Source organism: Acinonyx jubatus, chromosome A3, assembly GCF_027475565.1.
Source record: "Acinonyx jubatus isolate Ajub_Pintada_27869175 chromosome A3, VMU_Ajub_asm_v1.0, whole genome shotgun sequence".
Taxonomy (NCBI): Eukaryota; Metazoa; Chordata; class Mammalia; order Carnivora; family Felidae; genus Acinonyx; species Acinonyx jubatus.
The window spans coordinates 56,179,211-56,207,088 of NC_069388.1; the positions used below are offsets into that span (position 1 = coordinate 56,179,211).

General features: G+C 40.6%; 1 protein-coding gene across 6 annotated transcripts in view; it reads right to left on the reverse strand.

The window, feature by feature from the left end:
• TMEM182 (transmembrane protein 182) overlaps positions 1-27,878 on the reverse strand; it is a 289,973-nt gene that overhangs the window by 246,930 nt on the left and 15,165 nt on the right. For 4 of the 6 annotated variants that reach the window (XM_053200370.1, XM_053200371.1, XM_053200373.1 and 1 more), the window contains exon 4: positions 6,599-6,736. In XM_053200370.1, the coding sequence (XP_053056345.1) occupies positions 6,599-6,736 (138 nt within the window). Of the gene's footprint in view, positions 1-2,143; positions 2,160-2,919; positions 3,038-6,598; positions 6,737-27,878 lie in introns of those variants that run through there. The other 2 variants (XM_053200374.1, XM_053200372.1) reach the window with 2 other exon arrangements.

Genomic DNA, 27,878 nt, shown 5'->3' on the forward strand with positions numbered 1-27,878 from the left:
TGATACACATACTTTAAAAAAGGAGAATGAAGTGATGGAAACTCATTCTGCCTTCCCACCATACCAAAATCTAACCCCACACCAGAGATGCCATTTATAAACAGGAAAGGATCTTGTCACCCTACACATCTGAAAATTCCCTTTTGGTGTGATTAATTATACTCCCAAAATACAATGACATGTGAGTAAAAGCATTCATCTGCCAGGCCTGTAGCTCTAGTTCTCAGAAGGAACCACACAGATGCATTTTTAAAAGGTTATGGAGAGCATTTATTCATGTTTGCAATTCAAGGTTTTCCAGAAAGTCCCAGTAACACTATTACCGAACTGAGCTCTCATACCCTAGGTTTATCTGGGCAGTAGCAGGACCATCACCCTGGAAGTCTCCAACGAGGACACACATACACACCAAGCTCAGGGTGGAGACTCAGGAGCATAAGAGCTCTCTTCCTCACACTCCTCGTCCCTTCCCAGCCTTCAGGTGGCTGGGGTGGTGGAGATTCGCAGACCTGGGTCTCACTCATCCCTTCTGAACTCTCCTCTGGGGACCTGCCCCTTCACTCCAGCATCATATACCTACCACAGTGGTGCCCTGTTCGAAACTGAGCCAGGACACGTCTGGTCCTAACAGCCTGTTACACACATTCCAACTGATAAGGCCACGTGGGAAAAAATAAACTTTCAAAGAAGTATCCAAGAAATAAAAGTAATAAGGTTTTAAAGTATTCTTGTAAATAAAAATTCTTCAGAGTTCTTTCCTATTTAGTATCGACCAAGGTTGACTTATTCCAGCACTTGACGTTTACATGAAATGTCATAGAGAGGACATTTAAAATTCCACATCAAAATTTGAAGGGAGGCCTTCCCACATTATAATAGTATCAGTATCCAAAACAATACTTTTCCTGAACAAATTCCCAAATATTACAACTGAAGGCACAAATCCAGAGTACAAGGCAAGTACTTCTAGAAAGTTGTCACAGCAAGTACGAAGCAGGTACTTAGAAAGCAGATCTCGTGTACTAAGCGTTTTTACTGAGCAAAAGAGAAATCCAAGCTGTCATTCTGTATTTCATAAAAATCAGAGACACAAATTCTACTATAAGAAGTACATCTGGCTGATGTATCAGTATCCTACAGTTTTCATTAGTCCCCCCTTCCTTTCCTCCTCCACTCGCCTCCAACACAGCTATGAGTAAAATGTTAAGTCCTGGACTTTGGTAAAATATTCTGTTCCCCACTGGGAGGTCATGTTTGTGATCCTCTCCTAAGAGCCTACCTCTGGTGCACTAGGAAAGACCCAGAAGCTCTAGAAAAGCCATTCTGGCAAGCATTTGCCGGTCTTCCAGGTCTGTTATGCTAACACAAAGGCCCCTTTGCTTGTCCGGGGTTAAGTGGCTGTTTATAGCCTGGATCTCTCACTATATAGACATGGAGACAGCAGGTGCAAGCAGGGAGATGCGTATGCCTGTAAGTTTAGAGCGCCTGCCTCTAGACCGTCAGCAATTCTTCCCTAATCCCTTCCTGCCCATGGTCTTCTGTTTCCTCCACATACTCTTCTCTTGCTCTGCTTTATCTGGAGGAAGACGTGAGAAGCAAGGAATGACACTCAGTACTTCCTGGAAGCCACGTGTTCACTGTCAGCCAAAAAAAAAAAAGAGAGAGAGAGAGAGAGAGAGAGAGAGAGAGAACATCTGAAATATGCCCCTTGGCTTTATGACCTATTTTTTCTAGGATTCAGGTGAAAAAGTATCTTGTAGTTTGCAACCATGACATCTATCTTATCTCATATAGAAATAAATGTGCTTAACTGATGAGCTACTATAAATTCCATTGACCTTTTGAAAGAAAAAGGAAAACAAACCACAAATCCGATTTAACTCTGATTCAGTATTTTATGTTGTATTTTGGATTCCGAATTTTATATTCCCTTCATATCCGCTCACCTTTCTTATGCTACTTTTTAAAAAGGGTTCGCATCACTACGCTTTTAGAAAGCACTGCCCTCCAGATCTGAAGGGAGCAGGGATGAGCTGTGGAGGGATGTGCTTCAGGCGGTTTATCCCACGTGGCAGAGGATTTATACAATTCACCCCCACTCACTCAGTTTGTATCCCTGGTGACCAGTAATAGCTTGTGCAACAGCTGTCTAGGTAACTCTGTGGTCACAGAATGGGGTGGGAGTCAAACCACTACTTTGCCTACAGGGGACTAATTGTTCCAAAGGGCCAATCATACTGCAGAGGTACCATTTACTTCCATTAATACATCCTGGGTCTACTAAAACAAAGGCTGCTATATTCCTGACTTCTAAGAGGTCCCCGTAGTCTCACCAGCCTGAGGGTCCCACAAGGGATCTAGTCAAGATTCAGAAGCTTTTCAGGCACCTCTACCCAGGAGGGACTCAGTCTAGCTCTACAATCAGCAGAAAAACATACTTCCACTTTGTCACTCAGGAAGAGGTGATTTCAATTATGAAATAAAAATCTTTGTACCCTAATATGCTGCTAAGATGCTGATCTCTACATTTTATGGCTTATCACCCAATGTCAGTGTCCCCGAACTTCCAGATCATGTCATTATTCTTTCCTGTTCACTTAGAAGTCTTACTCAGGCACAACAATTCCTTTATTGATATCACTTTGCCCAGGCACTAGGAATATTCTGTGGTATAATAATTTCCTCCATATAACCTAAATGTTTTGTAATGCGATTCCTACCCATTCTAACTTCTCCTGCATCTTTCCTATAACCTCCAATATCACAGGGTTAGGAGAAGACCAGTGTCAGCCCCCTTTGGATCTGAAAGTTCTCTGGGAGCCAACATTAAAACAAATTTCAGCACTTGTTTAGGCATTGTAGCGTGTATGATTAGACTCACTGAAACAGGTTCTGTAATATAACAATCCTGACAATTACCATGCACTTGGTTCATACCCGAACCTACTTGGGGAGCACATGGCCAGAGACTGCCTGAAGAGGAATCTGCCCAGCTGCAAGGAGTGGCCACATATGTCCTCTAAGTTTTGCTCTGAGCCTGTTGACAGAGCAAGAAGAATACCATGGACCCCACTCCTTACTCACACCAACAACTGTGACATCAGCATGACTCAGCTATGCATGGAATGCCCCAAAGCAATCTTCTTGCTAATGCCAAGGAGTCTTTCTACATGCACACACAGCCAGCAATGGCCATTTGGAATTTGGGTATCCCCTGTCCTAAAGTCATCTGTCCAAATAGAGAGAGTGTGAAATCTTGTTTGTGGCATTGATAAAGCTACCACGGCAACCCTGGGCCCAAGCTGCACCTGTCACTAACTGCCCAGCAGAGCACAGAGCATTGGCACAGGCCAGCATGGGAGATTCAGGCAAGGAATGATGAGGCCCATAAAAAAAACCAAAGAGATTGTATAATACCAGATGCATGGAATGAGATCTCTTCATTTTGAAAATATAAAATCTGACCAAAGAAAGCATTATAAATTCAATTCTATTAAATTCAGTAGATGATTATATGCATGGGTCCATATTAAATGTGGTACACAAAAATCCGGCTGGCCCCAAAACCTAGTGTTTAGTACATATTTTCCTAGTGTTCATATAGCATAGCATGTAAGTTTCCATCTTCAGCTTTGAAAGGATAACTTGCTTATTAACATCACCTGAGAATGTCAATATAGACAATTAAAAGGTTTTACAAATTCTTCTATCAAAGTACTCAAGCTTCAGGATAATTTATTAGCCCCATAACTGCCTTAACAAAATTGTGCTTCATTGTGGAAATTGCCACTGAACCATAAACTTTAGTTATTCCTGAGAACATCACTTTTTCTGCCTGAGCTAATAAAATGAACAGTAATATTTTGTCCCACCCAACAGAATATCTCTCTGTGTTTTGGGGAAACAAATAGCCCTATATAAACACTAAAGAATTCTGCCCTGAAGAAAATTAAAAGTCAAATTTGAAAGGACGTGTCCTCATAATTGTCCAGTTCAGTTGCTTTCAGAATGGGTCCCAGAATACCATGGGCACCTCTCAATCCCCAGGGGCTATTGCATGAAGACTTGGCAAGGAGGACCTCAGCCCCATACCCACATACAGCAAAGATTCATTGAAAAGAGAAAACCCACTGGTCATAAGCATAGGAGTGTATATCAAATGCTTTACCTTCCTATAGAGTTCTCAGCCAAATATAATGCTCTGAATATACTATTTTCTTGTACAATTTAAAAATGACCAACTTTTTTTTTCAAAAGCACTAAACACACACAGAGACACATAATTCTTCGATCAGACTAAACCAAGGATCAGAGCACTTCTGAGTATAAAGCAACTATGCTATCCATAATATGTACTAAACTAACGCTATTACAGTTAACCCTTGAACAATGTAGCATTAGGAGCGCTGACCTTATGTGCAGTTGAAAATCTGCCTATATCTTTTAACTCCCCCAAATTTATCTGCAGTTGAAAATTTGCCTGTAACTTTTAACTCCCCTAAACTTAATGACTAATAGCCTACTCGACCAGAAGTTTTACTGATAACAGTCAATTAACACATACTTTGTATATGTATTACATATCGTATTCTTACAATAAAGTAAGCTAAGAATAGAAAATGTCACTAATAAAAACATGAGGAAGAAAAAATACATTTACAGAACTGTACTGTATTTATCAAAAAAAGAAATCTGTGTGTAAGTGGACCCAAACAGTTCAAACTATATTGTTCAAGGGTCAACTGTACATAGTTCCCTTATTGGAAAAGATTAAAAAAGAAAGGCAAGGAATGAGAAGAAACAAATATTTACAAACTCTAGCAGACAGCTGCTATTTCTGGGAAGACCATGGAGAAATATAAACCTTCACTAGACCTTTGAATGAAGCAAAGGTAGAATGTGGTTTTCCCTCCCTCCTTGAGGGAGAAAAAAAAATTTGGCTCAGAAAATGGTCAGTTTTAAGATATATAAGGGGTTTAGTCTTATGGAATTATGAATGAAAGAAAGGACATTATAAGTTATGAGACTGAAATGGACTGACACAAAAGGCCACACATTGTCTGAATCCATTTATATGAAATTTCCAGAGGAGGCAAACCCACAGAGACAGAAAGTAGATGATTGTTTACTCAGGGCCAGAAGGAGAAAAAGAGGGGAGATGATGAGGTCTCTTTGTGAGGTGATAAAAATATTCTGGAATCAGAGAGTGGTAATATTTGTACAACTCTGGAAACATATTTAAAAACACTGCATTGTATACCTTAAAAGTTTTTTAATGTTTATTTATTTTTGACAGAGAGAGAGAGAGAAAGAGAGAGAGAGAGAGAGAGAGAGAGAGAGAGAGAGAGCATGAACAGGGGAGGGGCAGAGAGAGAGGGAGACACAGAATCTGAAACAGGCTCCAGGCTCCGAGCTGTCAGCACAGAGCTGACCTGGGGCTCAGACTCACGGACCACGAGATCATGACCTGAGCTGAAGTCGAATGCTCAACCGACTGAGCTACCCAGGAGCCCTGCATTGTTTATTTTATAAAGGTAAATTTTGTGAAGAAATCCAGGCCCTTGAAAACAAGGTCCTTGAAAAAACAGTGAGGAAAAGAATTGAATATAAGACAAAAGAATGACAGAATGGGTTAAACAGGACTCTGATTTGATGGGGTTTTTTTTCTTTTTTCTTTTTTTTTTTTTTGAGGTCTTTGAATGGAGGATCTGTATCTGATTATTCTTGTTTTTATTCCCTCTACAGAATTAAGTACAATATTATGTAAAAAGTGTGCTCAAAGGAACTGTGAATTGACCATCGATTAAATGATGAATGAACACATGAGGAGCTGTCTCTGAAATGATTTAGAGGCAACAAAGCTATCCATCCTGTTTCTTTACTGTCATTACCATTTCTACAGAAACACTCTGTCCTTCTTATCTGACATTATAGTATAGCTTAGTCATGTGCAATTTGGTCTTACTATAGTGAAGTTTGTCTAATTTTCTAGAACTGTTATCTTTACAAATCACCTGTGCACTTATGTTTTCGGATTAGACTTCTGGCTTTTACTTCCCAATTAAATGAAAAAGATGGAACATTCACAAGACACACCTAGTCGATTATTTTTCTATTTGTGCTATGATCACCATAAGCAGGCATTAAAAACACTAGTTGTAAAGCCAACTAAAACAAACGCAGGTTTTGCCAGGGAGAGAATGTGTTTCGCTAATGCCCATGAACACAGTTAAGAAAACTGAATGGGGACATTGTAGAAAGAGATGTTTTTTACCTGTGATGCCGGTTTGTAATATCATCAGGAGGTTATCTCTTTTAAAATCACCCAGAAAAGTTCACCCACATCCTGATATTACAGTTATGACCCCATTTTACAGAGAGAGTAAACAGGTTAATTTCCCTTCTAGTGCCCTCTTAATACAATATGGATACAGTGAGGAAAGGCTGTGGAGCATGTAGCAGGCGCTCAAGAAATACTGTATATAAATATCATTGTATTACCACTACTAGAAGCCTGAAATCTGAAACTAGAAAAGGAGAATATGAAGATATGGAGGAAACCCATGGCTGGAAATCACACCCTTTGCCCAGTGCGTACCTGCAGCAATGTACCCGCCTCCGCCGGCTTTATAGAGAACATGGCTCGCGAAGGGGGCTGCACAGATGATCAGAAAGCTTGCAGTCACCACGGCGACGACCCCCAGAAGCATCAGGACTGCCCAGAAACCACGGTAAACTGGAGACCCGGGGGTAGGGTGAAGGAGAAAAGAAAAACATACTTAGATTGTGAACACCGCTTAGATTGTACCAGGCAGTTTCTTTTCTCTTTATTGTTCTGATTTCAGCCATAGCACGGATGCGCACAATCCCAAACCACAGATCCTGAATTACAGTCCAAGGGAAACCTTACTAGATAACTCCATACTCAATGATATCAACCTTCAATCAACTCGTGCTCGGTGTTTGCACCGCACACATGCTCAGTATATTCTAGGAGCTCATTTTCCGGACCAGATTTTCCATTTTAGAGGTGGAGATATTCCAAAATTCTGGAAAGAGTACCTTTGAGTAAGAATCTAATTGGGTCACAGCGTTCCATACGAAACGTACAAAGACATGAAGACGCATTCACATTTACAAACATGGCCTCTTACTACCACTATAATCACTAGAAGGTAATACTCACTCCAATCCCCTAACAAAAAAGTACACTTCTGTTTAGATTGTGACGCCATTGGAAAGTAGCCTTCAGGTAATAAAAATAGAAAGCAAAAATAAAAATTTGTACAGACTGAGATTTTAAGTCCGATATATTTAAGGCATACTACTTTCTACCAATATTTTTCTTAGAAAGACTCAAAATGAGAAGTTAGAGTAGTCTCTTATGCATGGACCAGCAAAGCTGAATTAATGGATGCAGCTGGTGATAAATGGGTTGTGCATTTGGTGATACATAGTAATCAAATACAGAGGAATTCTAATGATCATTTTTGAGCGGGATAATTACCAATCTATTAAACAAATTCATCATTTCCCAAGGGATAAAACACTAAAATAAGTACCTTTTGGTATAAATGAGAGAAAGCTCTGTGAAACACATTAGTCAAGTTACCTTTTTAAATTTTTTTTTTTAACGTTTATTTATTTTTGAGACAGAGAGAGACAGAGCATGAACAGGGGAGGGACAGAGAGAGAGGGAGACACAGAATCCGAAACGGGCTCCAGGCTCTGAGCTGTCAGCACAGAGCCCGACGCGGGGCTCGAACTCACGGACCGTGAGATCATGACCTGAGCCGAAGTCGGACGCTTAACCGACCGAGCCACCCAGGCGCCCCCAAGTTACCTTTTTTCATGAAAATATAGACTTTATATAAGAGAGCAAAAAAAAAAAAAAAAAAAAAAAAAAAAGATTTTATTTTTCTCCACAAGCCCATTTGGCAAAGAAAAAAACACGTCCATCACCTGCAATCTTAGAGAAAAGAGGATGGGAAGGTGGAAGCGCACAGGGAGAAGCCACTGCAGTTAAATGGGAAAGGCAGGCTGCACATTTTGTGTGGACACATCTGAAAGCCCGGGTACAAGGCTGGCTTGTCCCCCATATGCCATGCTACCCACCTGACAGTGGCTTCCTGGTCTGTGGTGCAGGAATATTCTGTGGCTGCGTTCAGGCTCCACAGGCAGCCAAGCAGTGGAGGAGTGCTGATCATATCTGAGCGTGGGAAGAGTGGCAGACTGCGAGCCAAAAATGTGCCGTCCAGGTCCTACCAGAATTTGCTAGAGAATTGGCAAGCTTCACGGTTTCCATTTTCATTCACACACACACACACACACACACACACACGCACAAATATTCCCTTCACATTGGGGAGCCTCACAGTTTACATTTGTATTCACTTCATTTGCTTTATTGTCTATCATGTGACAGGTTCTGAGGCAAGTGCTAGGGGTGAAAACGTGAATTAGAGGCAGTCCAGTGAGTAAGGAGCCCATTCTGTCGTTCCCCTGATCACGACTAAAATGTGGACCCACATGGCAAACAACTATCTGAGGAGTCTGAAATGTAAACAGTAGTAAGTGGATTAAGGAGAGAAGTCTAGCTAGCCTTAAGGAAAGATAAAATTGGCTACAAAGAGTTTTCTGAGTTTTTCCTTTTTTTCTCTTCCTAGATTGGACCTGAAGGCAAGTCAGATTGGGAACTTTGTAAAAGTGTAAAAGGTGCAAACAGAAAACAAAACAAAACAAAACAAAAATCCCCATATGATCATCATTCTCACTAGATCAGCAGGAAAGGGGGCTGCTGTAAGCCAGAGTATAGGGAAAGTCCCCATGTTGAAGTCTTCTCTTTTTATTCTCCCAGTCCTGTCTTCAAGGCCTCAAAAGTAGATCTGCACTGCTACCCAAGGGGAGGCATGGACACTTAAGATCCCAAATGACGATTTAACCCTTTTGCTATAAGAATGAGAAAAAGGAACCCTCAATTTTCAAAGAGTGAGGGAAAAAAAAGAGAGTTTTTCTCTTTTCTTTCACTGCTTTGCACTGTGCTACAATTGCATGGAACTGGGCCATGGCTCAGGAGGCCAAAACTCAGAAAACCTAATCTTTCCAGCCAGAAAAACTGGAAATGTGGGCCTTGGAAGCCTGAGGGTGTGGGAGAAACCCCACAGATGAGAGGGAGCCAGAGAAGAGAATCTCTAATTCTGTGTTTGAATCTACACAAGTGATGAGCTTACTCCCCAAGTCGTGCATGCACAGAAAATGCCCAGAGAAGTGCAGTGAAGGCTCTGAGAACAAATTACAGCATCAAAACCACCCAAGTACCAGAGCCCTGAGTGGCACATTACCCCAGGCAGACCCAAACAGCATAGCAAAGGCTTTGAAAACAGAATTGACCTTGCAAAGACTCCCACAGAAGAAAAGGACAGACGTGCAGGCGGATCACTCCTTCAAACAACAAATCAATATTCTCCAGAGAAGTTTTTACAATATGCAAAGTCTAGCAATGTATGTTCAAAATGTCTAGGCTATAATCCAAAATTACTTGATATACTAACATCCATGATAATCTGACCAATTCTCAAAGGAATGAGCAATCAGCAGACGCCAACCCAAAGACAGCTCAGATGTGTGAATTCTCATACAGACTTTAAAGCAGCTACTAGAACCATTTGCTATGAACTAAGGTAAACACTGTTGAAATGAATAGATAGAAATTCTTAGAAGAGAAATAGAGTCTTTAAAAAAAAGAACTACAATGAAGTGAAAAATATAATATCTCAAATTTAAAATCCATGACATGAACTCAAGAGCAGAATGGAGATGAAAACGAACAGGCGAAACATGAGGAGAGAGCAGTAGAAATTATCCCAATAGGAATAACAGGAAGAAAAAAAGTGATTGGAACCAAAAATAGCTAGGGTCTCAGAGACTTGGGAGACAATATCAAAAGATATCACATTTGTGTCACTGGAGTCCCTAAGGAAGAGGCAAATAATGTTGGTACAGAAAGAACATTCATAGAAATAATGCCTGAAAACTTCCCAGACTTGCTATAGATGACGGAAACTCAACAAACTCCAAAGGGAATAAACTAAAAAAAAAAAAATTAGCCCAGAAACATAACAAAATCACTGAAAACCATGGATAAAGAAAAAAGTTTTGAATGTAGTCACAGGCAGGTGGGGGGGGGGATGACATATTAAATGCAGGAGAACAATAATTCCAAGGACGGAAGTTTCTCATCAGATATGATGGAGGCCAGGAGACAGTAGAACATCTTCAAGGTGCCAAAAGAAAAGAAGTATCAACCTTGAATTCTGTTTCTAGTGAAGATATCTTTGAGGGATGAAGGTGAATTTATCAAAGCAGACCTGTTCTGTAAAGACATGCGAAAATGGATTTCTTTAGGTTGAAAGAAATGACACCAGGGTTCACTTGAAACTTCAGGGAAAAGGAAGTGAAACAGAAAAGGTGGATATTTGCATAAATGTAGTCTAGTATTTTTCTCATCTTAATTTCTTTAAAATATACTTGCCTGTTGAAATGCAAAAATATATTACCAGCAAAATATGGTAAAGAAGTAGAGCTTTTAGAGTATTTACCACTTCCATGGGATATAACCAGTTACTTAAGTTTCCTGGCCAGTTACTTACTTAAGCTTCCTGAACCTCTAACTCTTCTGTAAAATACAGATGTCTGTATCCACTCTTTACAGTTACTGGAGGAATTATTAATAATGCATAGGAAGTGTGCAACATACAATAAGAGATCAATGAATGGCATTTATTTTGTGGTTGCTTTTATTCACATTATTAATTAATTTATTTATTTTTTAATTTTTTTTTCAACATTTTTTATTTATTTTTGGGACAGAGAGAGACAGAGCATGAACGGGGGAGGGGCAGAGAGAGAGGGAGACACAGAATCGGAAACAGGCTCCAGGCTCCGAGCCATCAGCCCAGAGCCTGACGCGGGGCTGGAACTCACGGACCGCGAGATGGTGACCTGGCTGAAGTCGGACGCTTAACCGACTGCGCCACCCAGGCGCCCCTCACATTATTATTTAAACTGTGCTAACACTATGCAGTGGGTAGTACTGTGTTCAATACTAGGAAAAGTGAATTACTTCCCTCAGAGATCCTTACATACTGCTTTTATGTACCATCGAAGTTTGGAAATTCCTTTAGATTACTACACAGGATGCAGTAAAGAAGTTGTGTTTGACAAAGGTCTCTCATACCGTCTTCCTTGGGAAGTTTTCTCATCCCCTAACCTCCAAGAAGGCATTGGGCATGTTTTATAACATGTAACTCTATTTCTAAATACCTGAAATACAAACAAATGGGGTCAGACACCGAACAAAAGACAGCTCAGACATGGTGACTTCAGATCCATGCCTTATGACCAACGTTTTGTAAGGATGAGTTGGGCTCATCAGTGTGATCCCTGCAGAATCGGAAAGCTAGAAACATGAGGTGATTAGCAGCAGGGTTGAAGTTGAAGGAAGCATTGGTCATTGGGTCCAAAAGAGCCACATGTGAACAAGAAGGCAGGCATTATGAATTGGGCCACAGACAGGGCGGAAACAGCAGGACATACCTCCCCACAGAGAAGAGCAGAAGGACTGAAAGAAGGAGAGAAAGTACCTGGTGAGGGAGAGAGAGAAAGAGAGCAAGACAGAAACGCAGATAAATGCTCCCCAGAGTTGCTGTCATTCCTGAGAGGTGCCAGTTCCTGTCCTGTCATTTGCTCTAACAAAATAGCCTGACTTTTAATTCTGAGTCCTGTGTAAAAGGCAGGAACAACAGATCTGTATTTAAGGGAAGGGGGAACCTCGCGCCTGGAGAGTTGTGAGCATACATCCAAGTGAGTTTCCTTATTGCAGTCACTGTGTGCTTTATTTTTCTGCTTGTGTTTCAGCATTCAAAAGTGCATAACTTCAGGCCTATTTCAAAATGTTTTGGAACTTCCTGTTCCTTGGCTAATTATATTACCTTGTTTGCATATGTGGCACACTTTGATTCCAGAATTAAAATGTTCACTCGTAATTAAGAATCATCTCATGGAATTGGGTAGGGTTCTTTCACTGTCTGAAGTAAACCTGAGGCAATCAGGCAACCTTCAACATAAAGTGAATTAAGTATATGTGTTTTGGGAGTCAAACATGATATTGGGGCCCTTCCAATTACTAATTGTGTGACTCTGATAGACCACAGTTTTCTAAGATGGAAAATAATATCCTTCACATAAGTTTATAGAAAGAGTTGAGAAAATATAAGTAGCTGCATGCCGTAGGTACTCATATACATTTGCTATTACTAGTATTAATTAATACTCACCCTGTAATAAAATGTCAACAATATAGTTGACACATAAAAGACATCTTACTAATTTCATGAATCTGGGATGGACAAGATTTCTGTTGTAATATATCTATACCTTTTAAATTTTGGCAGGGAGCATGTTTTTGTTTGGTCAGTAGTTTGTATTATTTAAGTCTCCTAGACTATGAATGTTTCTCAGAGATCACTTCATTTGTTTCCTGGTTCCTTATATGAGCCCGTAAAAACTGAAGTTTTGTCTTTGAAAGCTTTGGACTGTGCCGAGTGAAAACATCTCTAAAAATCCATTTGAACCATTAAGGACAATTCAATGCTTAACTTAAACCATACTGGATTTCTATTAATTCCTATTAGAACATGAAGCAAGATGTACAATGTAAATAGATTTACATGTAATCTATATCATCACAATTTGGATTAATTAAAAGAAAGCTTCATCTGAATCTGTGAAAGTCCAGAATTAACAGCTATTTTCAAAGCAATGGAGTTCTGTTGATTCTAAATAAATTGGTGAACTGACCTAACAAAGTGCCCCTTGTTCAGGTGTTGTAATGAGGATGAGTAGTAATTAGTGTGACAACAGATGTTATAGGGATGGTTCTTCTAGAGTATTCAGCTTATTTTCCTCAGTAGATGAAGCTTTTACCCTGACAGTATTACTTGCACCACCAATTTACTTAGTAACTCCATCTTCGTGGGTCCAGATTAAAAATAATCAGTCTCGGGTATGCTGAAATGTCATGTCACTATGTCCTGTTTGTCACTTCACATTTTATAATATTTTCACTCACATATGATATTTTGTAGTTTTCGTTTGAGGACTATCCTGTTGCTTTTTGAGTGGAGAAAAGAGCCCAGTCATTAGAGACTGTCTAGGGTGTTAAGTAAGAGTGTATTTGGAATGCAAAACTATGTTCACAATGTGTTTTACTCTTAAAAAGTACATAACAGAAAGAGTATTAACTGCATTGCAAATTCAAATTTCAGACTAAAACATGTACCAAGAGGAGCTCATATCCTGGGTATACCTAAAAGTCAAATTCCAAAATGACATTAATTAGGAACTGAAGGGAAACATCTACTAAGCATCCTTCAGGGAAAAAACAGAAAAATCACCCAGAACTGTAGGACAATGAAGGCCATGAAATAAAGTGGACTATTAACTGTGCACATCAGTATGTGTGCATATGTATGAGTGTGTGTGTGTGTGTGTGTGTGTGTGTGTGTGTACACATTTGCACTATGTGTGCAGGTTCCCACAGACCACAGACAGGAAGCTAATGGCAGAATTGGCATCTGTTCTGAATTCCATCTACACGGTTAGTATTTTTTTCCACTAAGAATGTAATAAAATGCACTAAAACCCATTAATTTTGATGATAGAGCAACCTGAAGTTTTAATTCTGGATTATTTTTTTAAGAAGTTCCATTCCAAGACATTCACATCCATCCAGTAATTCAAGCCGGCATCTTACAAGGGACCGCAAAGAGAGACCCTGCCAGGCTTGCTTGGCGAATGGGGGTGTTGTTGACAACTATAAGTTACTTAATTTAGCAAACATATTTCTATGGCTCTCTCGGCACCAAAACCTGCTAGAGTAAGACACATTCCTTGCCCTCACAAGTTCAGTCCAGTGATGGAAAAACAAGTAAGTTTCACACTGTGTTGATAGGTGCCTCAGCAGAGGTATGCACAGAATATCATGGAGCCCGATGGACCACAGCCCAGAGAAGCCACTATTTCAGGGCTGAATGGTAACGAGTAAAGCCCTACAGTTCTGATTCTAGTTGAACTGGGTCTTATTTGAACTGTCAGAAGGCAAGAGGGAAGGTCAGTCTAATCACAGTAGGAAAGAGTTCTACGGATCAGCAAACAGAAAACAGCTCCCTGCAGCTGCTTCCCATATGGATGAAGGGAACAGAAAACGAGGGATAGAAAGGTCGTCAAGGCCTTGTGTGCCACTCGGCAAGACAGTCCTTGTCATACTGGTCCTAGGGAGCCCCTGAAGGTCAGTTATCAGAAATTATAGCCACACCTGTATCAGAATACCGCTCCTATAGCTGTCCAGAGACAAACTGGCAGGAAAAAGAATAGAAGAAGGGAAACCAGTTAGGTAGGTGCCATAGTAATCCAAGTGGGGCCTAAAACGGGCAGTAGGGATAGAGACAAAACAAGCTTTAGTGAGAAGCTGTTGTTACAGGAGCTGAGAACCCAGCAAGAACAAAGTCTATCTTTATGGATTTTTCCTTTGCATGCCGGAACAGCGTGTTCTGTTAAGATAGTAACAAACCTCCTCTTGATTTTGTAATATTACAATGTACACATCAAACCTCCTTCCACACAGAGTGGAGAGGGAAAAGTCAACCCACACGATCACAATTCCAAATTTGTAGTGTTTTGATAGATTATTTTGTTGTGTATACAAAAATGTAAATATTGTATTTGCAGTTTAAAGATAAACTTAAGTGTTATTCATGTTTCAAAACTTGCTATCTTGCCTCAGACACCTCACAAAGCTAGTTCATAAAGCTAATCCTATGTTTCGACACATCCTCAAGCACACAGTGTGAAGTGCTATAAAATGTTTTATAAGAAGCCAAAACAAAACGCGCCACCCCCCGCCCCTCCACCATCGTCAGCAGCAAATGAGACCCTCCAGCATATGTTGCCGTTGCTTTAGGCAAGACGCTTCTGTTACACAGGCCAGCAAGCCTGTCCTGCATCTCCATACACTACTGGTCTTGGCAGCATTGGGCAGGTCTAAAAATACAGTCATCCCTTCACCAAAGCAGAAGGACAGGCTGTACAGTGTGTCCGCGTCTGAGCTCTGCAACTGTGGACGTGCCAAGTCACGTGCTCTGCATGGTCCATTGATTTTTTTTTCCAGAACAAAAAGAACATTGAAAGGCCTGATGGAGTTTATTTACTTCCCTACTGTAAACACAGGCAGTGAAGGAACGGCCGAGAGGGAGGAGTGTCTTGAGCAACCGGGGCAGAGTCCTCACCGTCCATGCCGGCTGTGACCTTGGGACAGTCCCCGAAGCAGGAGAAGCGTGGGTTTCTTCACATGGTTTCGTGGGCTTTCCAGGTTGGAGGGTGCGTCTATGGTCACTATCTTGTTTCTCCTCCTGACCATCTTGGGGGGTGGCAAGGGAGGCTTTGTGGGTGCTGGGCTTGGCGGTAGCAGAGGTAGAAGTGGCGGTGGCCGCAGTGACAGGGGTACTAGCACAGTGCGGCTTGACCGCAGAAGCAGCCAGAATACTCAAGTCACAGCCAGGAGGAACTGAGGCACTCAGAAGTGAGGTGAAGGGGAATCAGAATGTGTCACCTCAAAATGCGCCACTTTGGGTAAGGATTATCTGAGCTGGAAGCGAGTAAGAGTCAGTGCATGCAGAAAGAAACCTGGGGGGAGTTTTCATCACCTGGCTTAAAGCAGAAACGTTTGAGACATGAAGTCTGCTCTTCGAGAGGAGTTTTATGGCCATGACAGAGACAGCAAGTCAGTACCAAGATGGGATGGCAAACACATTTACTAACGTACCCTTCCTGTCCATTAGTCTCTCCCGTATAGTTCCTAGTCACCGTCCCACCGTTTACCACCTCTAGCCCAAACCCGTTTCCTCTGTCTTGTCACATCACCATGTTCTTTGTTAAAAAGGCATATAAGCTCTCAGGCTTATCTGCTTCTTTGGCCCTTCTTCTTCTTCTTCTTCTTTTTTTTTTTTTTTTTTTTTTTTAAGTAAGCTTCATGCCCAGAGCAGAGCCCAACATGGGGCTTGAAATCATGAAAGTCACGACCCTGACACTGGGACCTGAGCCAAGATCGAGAGTCAGATGCTTAACCAACTAAGCCACCCAGGCAGCCCAGCTCTTCGTTTTTCCATGAAGGCCTCCATATGCATACAGACTAATAAATCTTTTCTCATCTCCTCTGTCTTTTTATAGTATAATTTGCAGGGCCGCAGTCCCTGAACCGAAGGGGATAGAATAAAGTTTCCCTACAAAGGTATTGTATAAAAAGACACTCGGATTCTAATACAAGGGACCAGATTAACCTCCAGCTCCAGGTCTTGCTCTGACCCCTGCTGCCTCCAAGGGCCTAGATTTGCAGCCCCATCCCTGCCTGAGCATCAGAGCCACCTGCAGGTTTCCAATGTCATACCCAGGCCAGGATTCCAAACCAGCCCAATTAGGTGAGAATCTCTCTGGGTGGGCACATGCAATCATATTTCTTCCAGCCTCTCGGAGAATGGAATGTGCACCAGATTGAGAACCACTGGCCTCTTGGGTCTCTCTGGAGCTGCCAACAGCATTGCGAAGGTGCTATATGCCATGAAGTGGCTCAGCCTTTCCAGATGTCCTTCCCTCTGTCATCAGAGCAATCCCTACTCTGTATTTTACTGATGAGGCTGGGGAGCTTAAGGAAAGTTCCAAAAATTAAAACAGCCACTAAATGACAAGGTCAAGATTTGAACTCAGGGCTGTCTGATCTCAGTCTGAGACACCATTAGTCTCTGTGTTTCGGGTGTGTGTGTGTGTGTGTGTGTGTGTGTGTGTGTGTGTTGCAAATAAATTTCCACTGCTCCATCAGAACTTCTAGGTTCAAATCCTCCCACTTTGGTTCCTCTCACCTTATCCTCCAGAAATCCTGAAATTATACTGAAGTTTCCTGTTGGGAAGGGGGAATGCTGTTATGCCTCTAGGCTTTTGTTTCCCCTCACTAGAATGATTAAACCTTCGTACTTGTCACTTGAGATCCATTTAAACTGCTTCCTTCCTTGAAGGGACATAGTAGAGTTACTTCCTCACCTCCACCAAAAGGCAGGAGAGCCCTGAACCAGCTAGACGAAAGAGGTAGAATAATAACCCTAACCAGCTGTATGACCTTCAGCAAGTCACTTAGCTTCTCCGTGCCTTAGTTTCCTTTCCTAGAATGTGATAATAATGATACTTATGGTGTTGTAAGAGGACTGAAAGAGGGAAACACTGAGCAGAGTGCCTGGCCCCCTACTCAGTCAGTGTTCTTAACACACGCCAGTCCCTGGACTTAGCACTCTGTGCTGTCTTCTCACTTCTCACATCCTCCTCCACTGCTAGACTGTGAGTTGCTTCAGGGCAAAGACTCAGTCTTGCTCATTTTTCTAACACTAGGGAAAGCTCAAGTTACGCAGCCAAGGCTAGGGGAATATTTAAGGGCCGGGGGACAGAATGAAGCAAACTCATTCAAAACAGAAAGGAATCCATGGTCTCGTCTCACTACCACAATGGCTGGGGAGCCTTTATTACCTGAATCCCTACTAGGGAGAAAGAGGCCCTTGAAAATGAAGAGCTGAGGAATCAAGTAATGACACACTAACACCTGGTGGCTAAGTAAAGGTACCAAGGACTATGTGACTGCCCTTCCCATGCTCCTGAATACCCAGTACATAGAAATCAATTAAGAACATCAGGGATTCGTGTAAGTTTTCCCACTCAACTCTAAAGATGACAGAAAAGAGACACATTTCCTTATTCTCTGAGTCCCTTAAAAAAAATCTGATCTACACCTGAGAAGTTTTGTTATCCTTTATATTAAGTCATGAAAAGAACATTTTTAGAACCGCTTTACTCATATACTTTTTTTTAGTGTGTATTTTTGAGAGAGATAAAAACAATGCGAGGGGCGCCTGGGTGGCTCAGTCGGTTGAGCGTCCGACTTCGGCCCAGGTCACGATCTCGCGGTTCGGGAGTTCGAGCCCCGCATCGGGCTCTGTGCTGATGGCTCAGAGCCTGGAGCCCGCTTCGGATTCTGTGTCTCCCTCTCTCTCTGCCCCTCCCCTGTTCATGCTCTGTCTCTCTCTGTCTCAAAATAAATAAAAACATTAAGAAAAAAAATTAAAAAAAAAAAAAAAAGAAACAATGCGAGAGAGTGAGGGGCAAAGAGAGAGGGAGACACAGAATCCGAAGCAGGCTCCAGGCTCCAAGCTGTCAGCACAGAGCCCGATGTGGGACTTGAACTCAGGAACCATGAGATCATGACCTGAGCCAAAGTTGGACACTTAACAGACTGAGCAACCCAGGCTTCCCTATTCATATAGTTTTTTAACATTAAATTTGAACCTGCTTGCCCAAATCTTTTGTACAGACAATAGAAAATAATTGCAGCAAAGACTTGCTTACTTAGCTGTAAGTATTGTATTATTATTATCCTAGGACTCCTGAGTCTTCATGTTCTTATCTTTCAGATGGTTTGACTCCACAAATCTCTAACATCTTAGAACCACATTTCTCCAGGGAATTTTGTGATATTTTATCATATTGACATTATATATCTAAGAACCTTTTCTTAGAGATGTGACTCAAAAGTAGTTTCCACTATTTCCACATCAGGAAAGTTGGTTTAGGAATTCCATAACAATAAAATGACTTGATATGTTCCCTCTATTTTTATCACAAAACACCCAACCAAAGAAGTGATTAACAACTAAACTGAATTCCACTCTTTCGCTTACCTATGCTCAGACATTGATCGAAAAATATCTACCTTGTATCAGGCACTATGCTAGGTAAGCACTTATTGGTGATATTCCATGAATAAAAGTCAATATGTTATCAAGCAGTCTAATAGGAGAGAATTGCACAATCTGATGGTTATTGGCTATGCCAAGTGCAAGGAGAGAATGCAATGAATGGTGTATTACACAAGAATAGAGTAACGGTATTTCACCCAATCTTGGCATATTGCAGAGGGCTTCCTGGAGGAAGTGATGCTTAGAGGGGAGAGTTGGCATGCAGAAAATGGAGGCAGAAAGCACAAAGGAGACCAAGGCGGAATGCAGGTGTGTGCAAGGAGCTTAGTGTGAAAGCACAGAGAGAGCAAACCTTTGGTGGCAGGGGAAGTGGCTAGAGGAAAAGGTAGGAGGCAGATCACAACGGTCCATGTAGGATACAGTCATTTTCCAGTGGAATATTTTTGGCCCATGTTATGTAAAACTTTCCCTACAAATGACGTAAAAAATCACTGATTAACGTAAATCAAAATAGGCTTTTTGTCCCCACAAAGCTTCTGTCTATCAATAATCAAACCATTGGCGGGAGGTTTTCAGTCTGGATTGTGGTGGGCAGTGTGTTCAGTGAGAAAGACAAAGATAAAAACAGAAAAACACAAACCCCTTTTCTTTCTTATAGAAATTTGTATTTTCCTGGTTTTGTTTTTCTGAAGGAGTAAAATATCATGATGCAACCACCAAAAAAATCTGACCATACTTCTGGGAAACTAGCCTGCCCTGTGGGCGAAAATTAAATGGACAAAGAAAGCTTTTCAAGGAATTAGGATAAAAGAGAAATGAAGCAACCAAGTTTCTAGGAAGACAATGAAGGGATGACAGTCACCACCAGCTGCCGGGGTGACAGGATTCAGCAGGCAGCTAGTGGCCTGTCCCTGCCAGCAAATGCCTTGGAAAACTCCGTGACCAGCTCTGGAGAAGATCACGCATGGTTCGGGATGGGAACCCCGCACACAAGGAGTGTTAGCACAGTCAGCGAAGGTGAGTGTCACATGGGGACAGACGACATAGCTGGCAAGCCGCCAGCATCTCGGCAGGGCAATGCCTCCATTCCCTCTAGAACAAACGTTTGCACTTTGTTCGCCCATGAACAGACTGACAGTCGTATTTTCTCCACTTAGCAAGAAACACGACCTTTGGTGTTCAAGGTCGGCATCCACCAAGTATAGTACATAAACCCTTCTCGGGCATCTTTCAATGACTCGGCATCCTCTAGGGGTCAATCTGAGGGAATGTGTCAGAAATGCTTACTGGCCTTGAGTTCTCACAGAACTGCCAACTATTTGCTGTGTGTGCCTTAGAAGCCAGCCACGTAACCAGCCTCCCTAATTTTCTGTTTGATTCTTAATAAAGAGGTAGCCATCTCAAGTCTCATCTCCAGCTCTTCCAGTTAGAGTCCTGGCAAGCATATGGTCGATATTTCCCTTTGATAATGAACTGAATAGATTGAACTTCCAAGTCTCCCCTTGAAAGGACCAGTCTTCCAAAATTGCCCATTTTAAGCAGAAATTCATCGAGAAGATCAAACATAGCATCCCCACAGCTTCTCTGTACATGGTCTAGTGGGGGATTTGGTTTTATTTATTTATTTGCAGTGATAGGATACATCTTTGGAAAACTTCCCTCTCTAGCTACTCAACATAGCAAACTGTTACAGCAAATACCCTTCTTATTGCATAACAACAGCTGTTGCCTGGAAACAAGTTAACCCTTTGCTTTCCATAAAACGTATCTATATCTTCCCTTAAAAATACTGAATCAATGCTCCGTGGGTGTGAAGAATAGCCTTGGCGACGCACAGCCCTGAAGCAATGAATTTGTGGACTAGGAAAAACACTCTAAAGATCAATCATATTTTAAAATAAATATATTTAAAAGTCACTTTGGTTTTACTTCTGTACCCCTAGACTTGTTTGTAAAGAGTAATAAGTAGTAAAAGAAAAACCGACATTGGCTCACCACACCAAAACTAAAAAGTGAAAGAACAGATTATGTAATTAAGCAATGGATTTTGTTTCAAAGTATGTATTGCTTGCTAGGTAAATGAAACATAATTTCTCCTACAATGTTATCAAGAAGGTGGTTATGGAGAAGCAGGCAGCTCATTGCAGAGCCTGATCTTTGGGGTGAGAAACTTAAACACTCTCAGTTTCCTTGGCTTTGAGATGGCAGCAATAAATCCTACCTCATAGTGCTGTCACCAGATCCGGGGAGCTATCTATGTAATGTCAAGTAAGTGGGCGAGCACCAGGATGGGCTCCCCTCAATCCATTTAACTTGTAATCAGAAATGAAATACGCCATTCTGTTGTGATAAGAATGATTTTGATAAAATAAATAAAATTAATTATCATCTATTATACATTAATATTTATTAAGAAATCAATATTTTATTGACACAATAAATAAAAATAACAAATAAAATGTTCCTTTAACATCTGTTAATAGTCTAGTGGGTTTAAATAAGCAGAAATAAGGAGAGAAACAAATAGCTTTGAAGGAATTATGATGGTGTCTCTGGGAAATGTATGGCCTCAATGACTGACAAATTCATTTGTTCTCATTCATGCCAGCACTGGAATTTATCAAGTAGTATTTGTGTTCATCATTCATACATCATCATTTACAGATGGAAGAAAGAAAAAAAAGAGTGCAAAAAAATATATAATCTGTGAAAAGGGAAATAAGAGTAGTGAGCCTCAGAAGAAGGAAGTCCAGGTTGTGAAACAGGAGGTGAAGTTGCTGAGGACAGCCTGTTCAACCCAAGGGTCGGACCACACTCCATACCTGCCTCTACCCCCTGGCAGCATTTAACAAAACTTATCACTTCCTCCTCTGAGGAAAACTTAACCATGGAACATCCTTGGCCTCAGTCTTTGGACTGACCTTCTTTCTCACTACACTCACTCTCCCAAATGGTCTCATCTTGTCTCATGACTTTAAATACACCGCCACACAATGACTCCCAAAGGTACACTTCCTGCCCAGACTTCCACCTTTAACTCTGGATTCTGTGATCCAAGAGCCCACATAATGTCTGCACTAGGCAGCCTCAATTTAACACATCTGAAAACTTCCAAAGCTTCCTCTTAAAGATCAGCTCCACCTCAGCCCTCTGCATCTCTAGTAATAGCAACATCATCCCTCCAGTTGGCAAAGACAAAAGAGGGTCACCATCGACTCTGCTCTTTCCCTCACACCCCACACCCAATCCATTAGTCAATTATTCCTCCATTACACAATCAGATATAGTGACCTTCTGCTTTTTTTTCAGCCAGGACTAAAATCCCTGGAGATTATCTATGAAACAGAAGAGGATTCAGAAAGATAAATATAAGATGCAGATGTCAACGAGGGGGCTTAGAGCCCAAGTAATGGCACAGTGGAGGGGGGGGGGTTCCCTGGGTTTTCTTTTTGCCTCATTCCTCTCATACTTGACACTAGAGAAGTAGAGAGCCAGAAAATGGCAAAAGCACAGGTCAACCTGGACAAAGTGCCAGGAAGGGGGCTATCTATCATGACAGAAAACGTTTACACAATAACTGTTCTACTGCACTCAAACACCACAGAAGATTTCAACACAGTCTGAATGAAGAGCCTACATTCCCCCTCACCAGACTACATGGACCGCTTCAATACAGTGCTGGGTTGGTTTCAGGGAAGAAAGGGAGGTGAGACTTTCATCACCACCAGGTGGGAACATCCAGCCCCTATCCTGTGGTGTTTGAGGAGATGGAAAAGCCAGACACCCAGAAATGGTAACTATCACAGGCAACAAACAAACAAACAAACAAACAAACAAACAAAAAAACCCTAACAAAAACTGTTTATCTAAAGGACAAGGTAAGGGGCTGCCTAGTAAGGCAGGAAACTTTCAGGAAATAAGCATACTACAGTAGTAAAACTTGGGCTCCCAACCTTACTCTGATCAGCAAAGACCAAGAAAGGAGCCTAGACTTTGCCCCTTGATAGGCTGTAACAAGGTGCTCCAAACACTACTGCCTCTGTAATACACACACACACACACACACACACACACACACACACACGCAAGGATGGGTCAAAGAAGGCTAAATAAGGAGTCAGGACTTTCATCTTTGCAGGGGTAATGAGGTTACCAATCACAGTGACAGGAGAGACCGTGTGTGGAGCCTGGACTTCCACCCCTAAAAGGTGAAAATAAGACATTTCTTCCACGTAGGGTGGTATCAGAGAAGGTAGAGTGGAGAGTCAGGACCACCCCTGCCTACTCTCCATGTCAGTGGAAGCCATTGTAGAGGCTGCAGTGACTGAATCCTGCCCCTTCTGGATAGGATGGCATCAGGGAAAGCACAGTAGAAAGCCAGAACTCTCATTACTGCCCAGCAGTAGCACAGCATCTCCTCCCGTCAACACATACTAAGTGGGGAACCTGGAATTCTGCTCCTGCCTGACTTTCCCTGAGAGAGTACCCATCCCTTCTCCTGCAGAAGCTGTGCCAAAAAAGCCAACCAAAACAAAACATCTAGAGTTTCATAACATAATACCCCCAAACTCCAGCTTTAGTTGAAAAAAAAAAAATGTCTAGTCATACCAAGAACCAGGAGAATCACCACTTAAATGAAGAACATCACTCAATAGATGCCAACAGACAGAGTGCAGATGGTAGTATTTGCTAATGAATATTTTTAATGAGCCATGATAAAAATGTCTTGGGGTGCCTGGGTGGCTCAGTCGGTTAAGCATCTGACTTCGATGCAGGTCATGATCTCACGGTTTGTGGGTTCAAGCCCTGCATTGCGTTCTGTGCTGACAGCTCAGAGCCTGGAGCCTGTTTCGTATTCTGTGTCTCCTCCTCTCTCTGTCCCTCCCATGCTCATGCTCTGTCTTTCTTTATCTCTCAATAATAAATAAGTGTTAAAATTTTTTTTAATGTCTTAAAGAAAATAGGGATTAAACTGAAGAGAAAATTAAATCTTGGCAAAGAAATAGAATATATAAAGAAGAAACAAAAGAAAATCTTAAGAATGAAAAAATATAGTAGCCAAAAATAAAAACTCAATGGATGGTCTGGAAAGTGGGATAAAGTAGAAAAAGGGGATATACTCAAAAACACTACAGATAAATCAAAATGGAATGAAATTCTAAAAAAAATTTAAATAACCCATAGTAAGGCAGGAACAAGAAAACAGAGAAATTAAAACAAAACAAAACAAAACAAAACAAAACAAAACAAAAAAACAGAACTGAGATGCCTGGGTAGCTCAGTCGGTTGAGCGACTGACTCTTCATTTTGGCTCAGGTCATGATCTCACAGTTGTGAGATCGAGGCCCACACCAGGCTCCACACTGAGCGTGGAGCCTGCTTGAGATTCTCACTCCCTCTCCCTCTGCCCCTCTCCCCTGCTTGCGCTTTCTCTGGGGCGGGGGGGGGGGGGAGCGCAATCAAAGGTAAGAGAAAATAAAAATTTAAATGGCAGGGTTAATTCCTAACATATCAATAATGGCATTAAATATAAAGAGCATAAATACACTAATTAAAGAACAGCTTTACCTTAATGTGTATGTGCTTAACAAGAGATTGCCAAATTACTTGAGGCAGAAACTGACAACTGAAAGAGAAAAGAATGGATCCACTGTTACAGTTGGAGACTTCAACTCTTCTCCATAAGAAATGGACAGCTCCAACAGGTAGAAAATCAGTAAGGTCATAGCTGGGCTCAGCAACACCATCAATTAACTGGGTATAATTGACATCTATAGACTACTTCATCAAACAAGAGCAGAATACACATTTTATCAAGCTTACATGAAACACTCACTAAGATAGACCACATTCCAGACCATAATGCACTCCTTAACAAATTTAAAATAGAGATCAAACAATGTCTTCTCTCAGACCATAGCAGAGTTAAATTAGAACCAATAACAAAGATAACTGGAAAATCCCAAAATATATAGAGATTAAAAACACACTTCTAAATAACACAGGGGTCAAAGAATAATATCAAGAGAAATGTAAAACATTTTCAACTAAATGAAAATGAAAACACAACTTGCCAAAATATGTGGGATTCGGAGAAAACAGTGCCTAAGGGAAATTTAAAGCACTAAATGCATATGTTAAAAAAGAAGAAAGATCTAATATCATTTATCTAAGTTTCAACCTTAAAAAACTAGAAGAAGTTGAGTGAATTAAATCCAAAGTAAGCAAAAGCAAAGAGGTAATATAATTATAATGAAAATCAATTAATTTGAAAACAGAAAATCAATAGAAAAAATCAACAAAACCAAGATGGTCTCTGAAATGATCAACAAAATTGATAAGCCTCTAGCCAATCTAACAAAAAAAGGAGGACAGAAATTACCAATATCAAAAATGAAAGAGAGAACATCAGTACATTTTGCAAGGACAGTAAAAGGGCAGTAAAAATAGCGGATTTATCATACTCATCACTTCATAATGTTGAATCACTAAGTTGTACACTTGAAGTTAATATAACACTGTCAGCTACACTTCAATAAAAAATTAATAAGCAGCCAAAAAATGGGATAATAAAGGAATACCATGAAATACTCTATGCCTACAAATTTGATAATATTGAGGAAATGGACTAATTCCTTGAAAGACACAATCTGCCAATACTCAATGTATAAAGGCAAATGTCTATTAAAGAAATGGGATTAGCAGTTAATAATCTTCCTAAACAGAAAGGACCAGGCCCAAATGGTTCCCTGGTGAATTTTACCAAATATTTAAGGAAAAAGTCTATCAATCTCTACAATATCTCAGAGGATAGAAACAGAGGTAGTACCTCCTAAATCACTCTAGGAGGCCAACATTATCCTAACACCAAAACTAAAGACCAATGTCTCTCATGAACATGGATGCAAAAATTACCAACAAAATATCAGCCAATTGAATCCAACAATGTGTATAAAGAATTATGCACCATGATAAAGTGAGATTTATCCTAGATATGCAAGGCTGATTCAACATTAAGAAAATCAATTAATATAATCCATCACATCGACAAGCTTAAAAAAGAAAAATCACATGATCATATCAATAGATGCAGAAAAAGCATTTGACAAAATCGAATAAAACATGTCAAAAAACAAAACAAAACAAAACAAACAAACAAACAAAAACCCTCTCAGGAAACTAGGAATAGAGGGGAAATTCCTTAAAATGATAATGTGCATGTACAAAAATCCTGCAGCTAAAATTATATTTAACAATGAGAAACTTGAAGCTATTCCACTAATACTCAAGAATGTTCCCTTTTACCACTCCTTGCCAAAATCACACTGGAAATCTTTGCTAATGCAGTAAGACAAGAAAATAAAATAAAAGGTATAAGGATTGGGAAGGAAGAAATAAAACTCTCTTTGTTCATTGATGATATGATCATCTATGAGGAAAATCTAAAATAATCTACAAAAAACAAAAACAAAAAACTCCAGGGACTAATAACAACAAGGCTGTAGCAAGATTGATACACAAAAGTCAACTGATTTCCTATATGCTGGCAATGAAAAAATAAATTTGAAATTAAAACTAAAATACCATTTACATTAACACCCCCAAAATCAAATAGTTAGGTTTAAATTGAACAACATATGTATAAGATCTATATGAGGATAAGCAGAAAACACTGTTGAACAAAGTCCAAGGACTAAATAAATGGAGATATCCCATGTTCATTGGTAGGAAGATTCAGTATTGTCAAGATGTCACTTCTTCCTAACGCGGTCTATAGAGGCAATGCAATCCCAATCAAAATCCCATCAAAATATTCTGTGGATATCAATAAACTGATTCCAAAGTTTGTATGGAGAAGCAAAAGACCAAGAAGAGCCAGCAAAATATTTAAGCAGAAGAACAAGGTTGGAGGACTGATACTATTTAAGTTCAAGATTTACCATGAAGCTATAGTAACCAAGAGAGTGTGGTAATGAAAAAATAATTGACATATTTAGATCAATGGAACATAATATTTAGCCCAGAAACAGATGCATATAAATATAGTCAACTGATCTTTGACAAAGGATCAGAGAATGGACAAATGGAGCAAGGAAAGTGCTACTGGAACAGGTGGACATCTGCATGCCATGAAATGTATGGAGACACAGAACTCACACCCTTCATGAAAATTAACTCAAAATGGATCATAGACCTAAAAGTAAAACACAAAACTATAAAACTCCTAGGGGCACCCAGTTTATATTTTATAAAATGACCACCCAGGTGGTCAGTCGGTTGAGCATCTGACTTCAGCTCAGGTCATGATCTCACAGTTTGTGAGTTTGAGCCCCGCGTCAGGCTCTGGGCTGATGGCTCAGAACCTGGAGCCTGCCTCAGATTCTGTGTCTCCCTCTCTCTCTTCCCCATCCCCACTCATGCTCTGTCTCTCTCTGTCTTAAAAATAAGTAAAACATTAAAAAAAATTTAAACTCCTAAAATGTAGGAGAAAACCTAGATGTCCTTGGGTATAGTGATGGCTTTTTAGATACAACACAAAGGCACAATCCATGAAAAAAATACTTGATAAGTCCAACTTCATTAAAATTAAAAATTCTTCCGCAAAAGATGCTCAATGTCCGTCCTCATCAGGGAAATACAAATGCAAGCTGGTGCAGCCACTCTGGAAAACAGTGTGGAGGTTCCTCAAAAAATTAAAAATAGATCTACCCTATGACCCAGCAATAGCACTGCTAAGAATTTACCCAAGGGATACAGGAGTGCTGATGCACAGGGGCACTTGTACCCCAATGTTTATAGCAGCACTTTCAACAATAGCCAAATTATGCACTTGACCTTAGCCAAAAGGCCGAGAAGCGATAACAATAGCCAAATTATGGAAAGAGCCTAAATGTCCATCAACTGATGAATGGACAAAGAAGATGTGGTTTATATATACAATGGAATACTACTTGGCCAAGAGAAAGAATGAAATCATGCCATTTGCAACAACGTGGATGGAACTGGAAGGTATTATGCTAAGTGAAATAA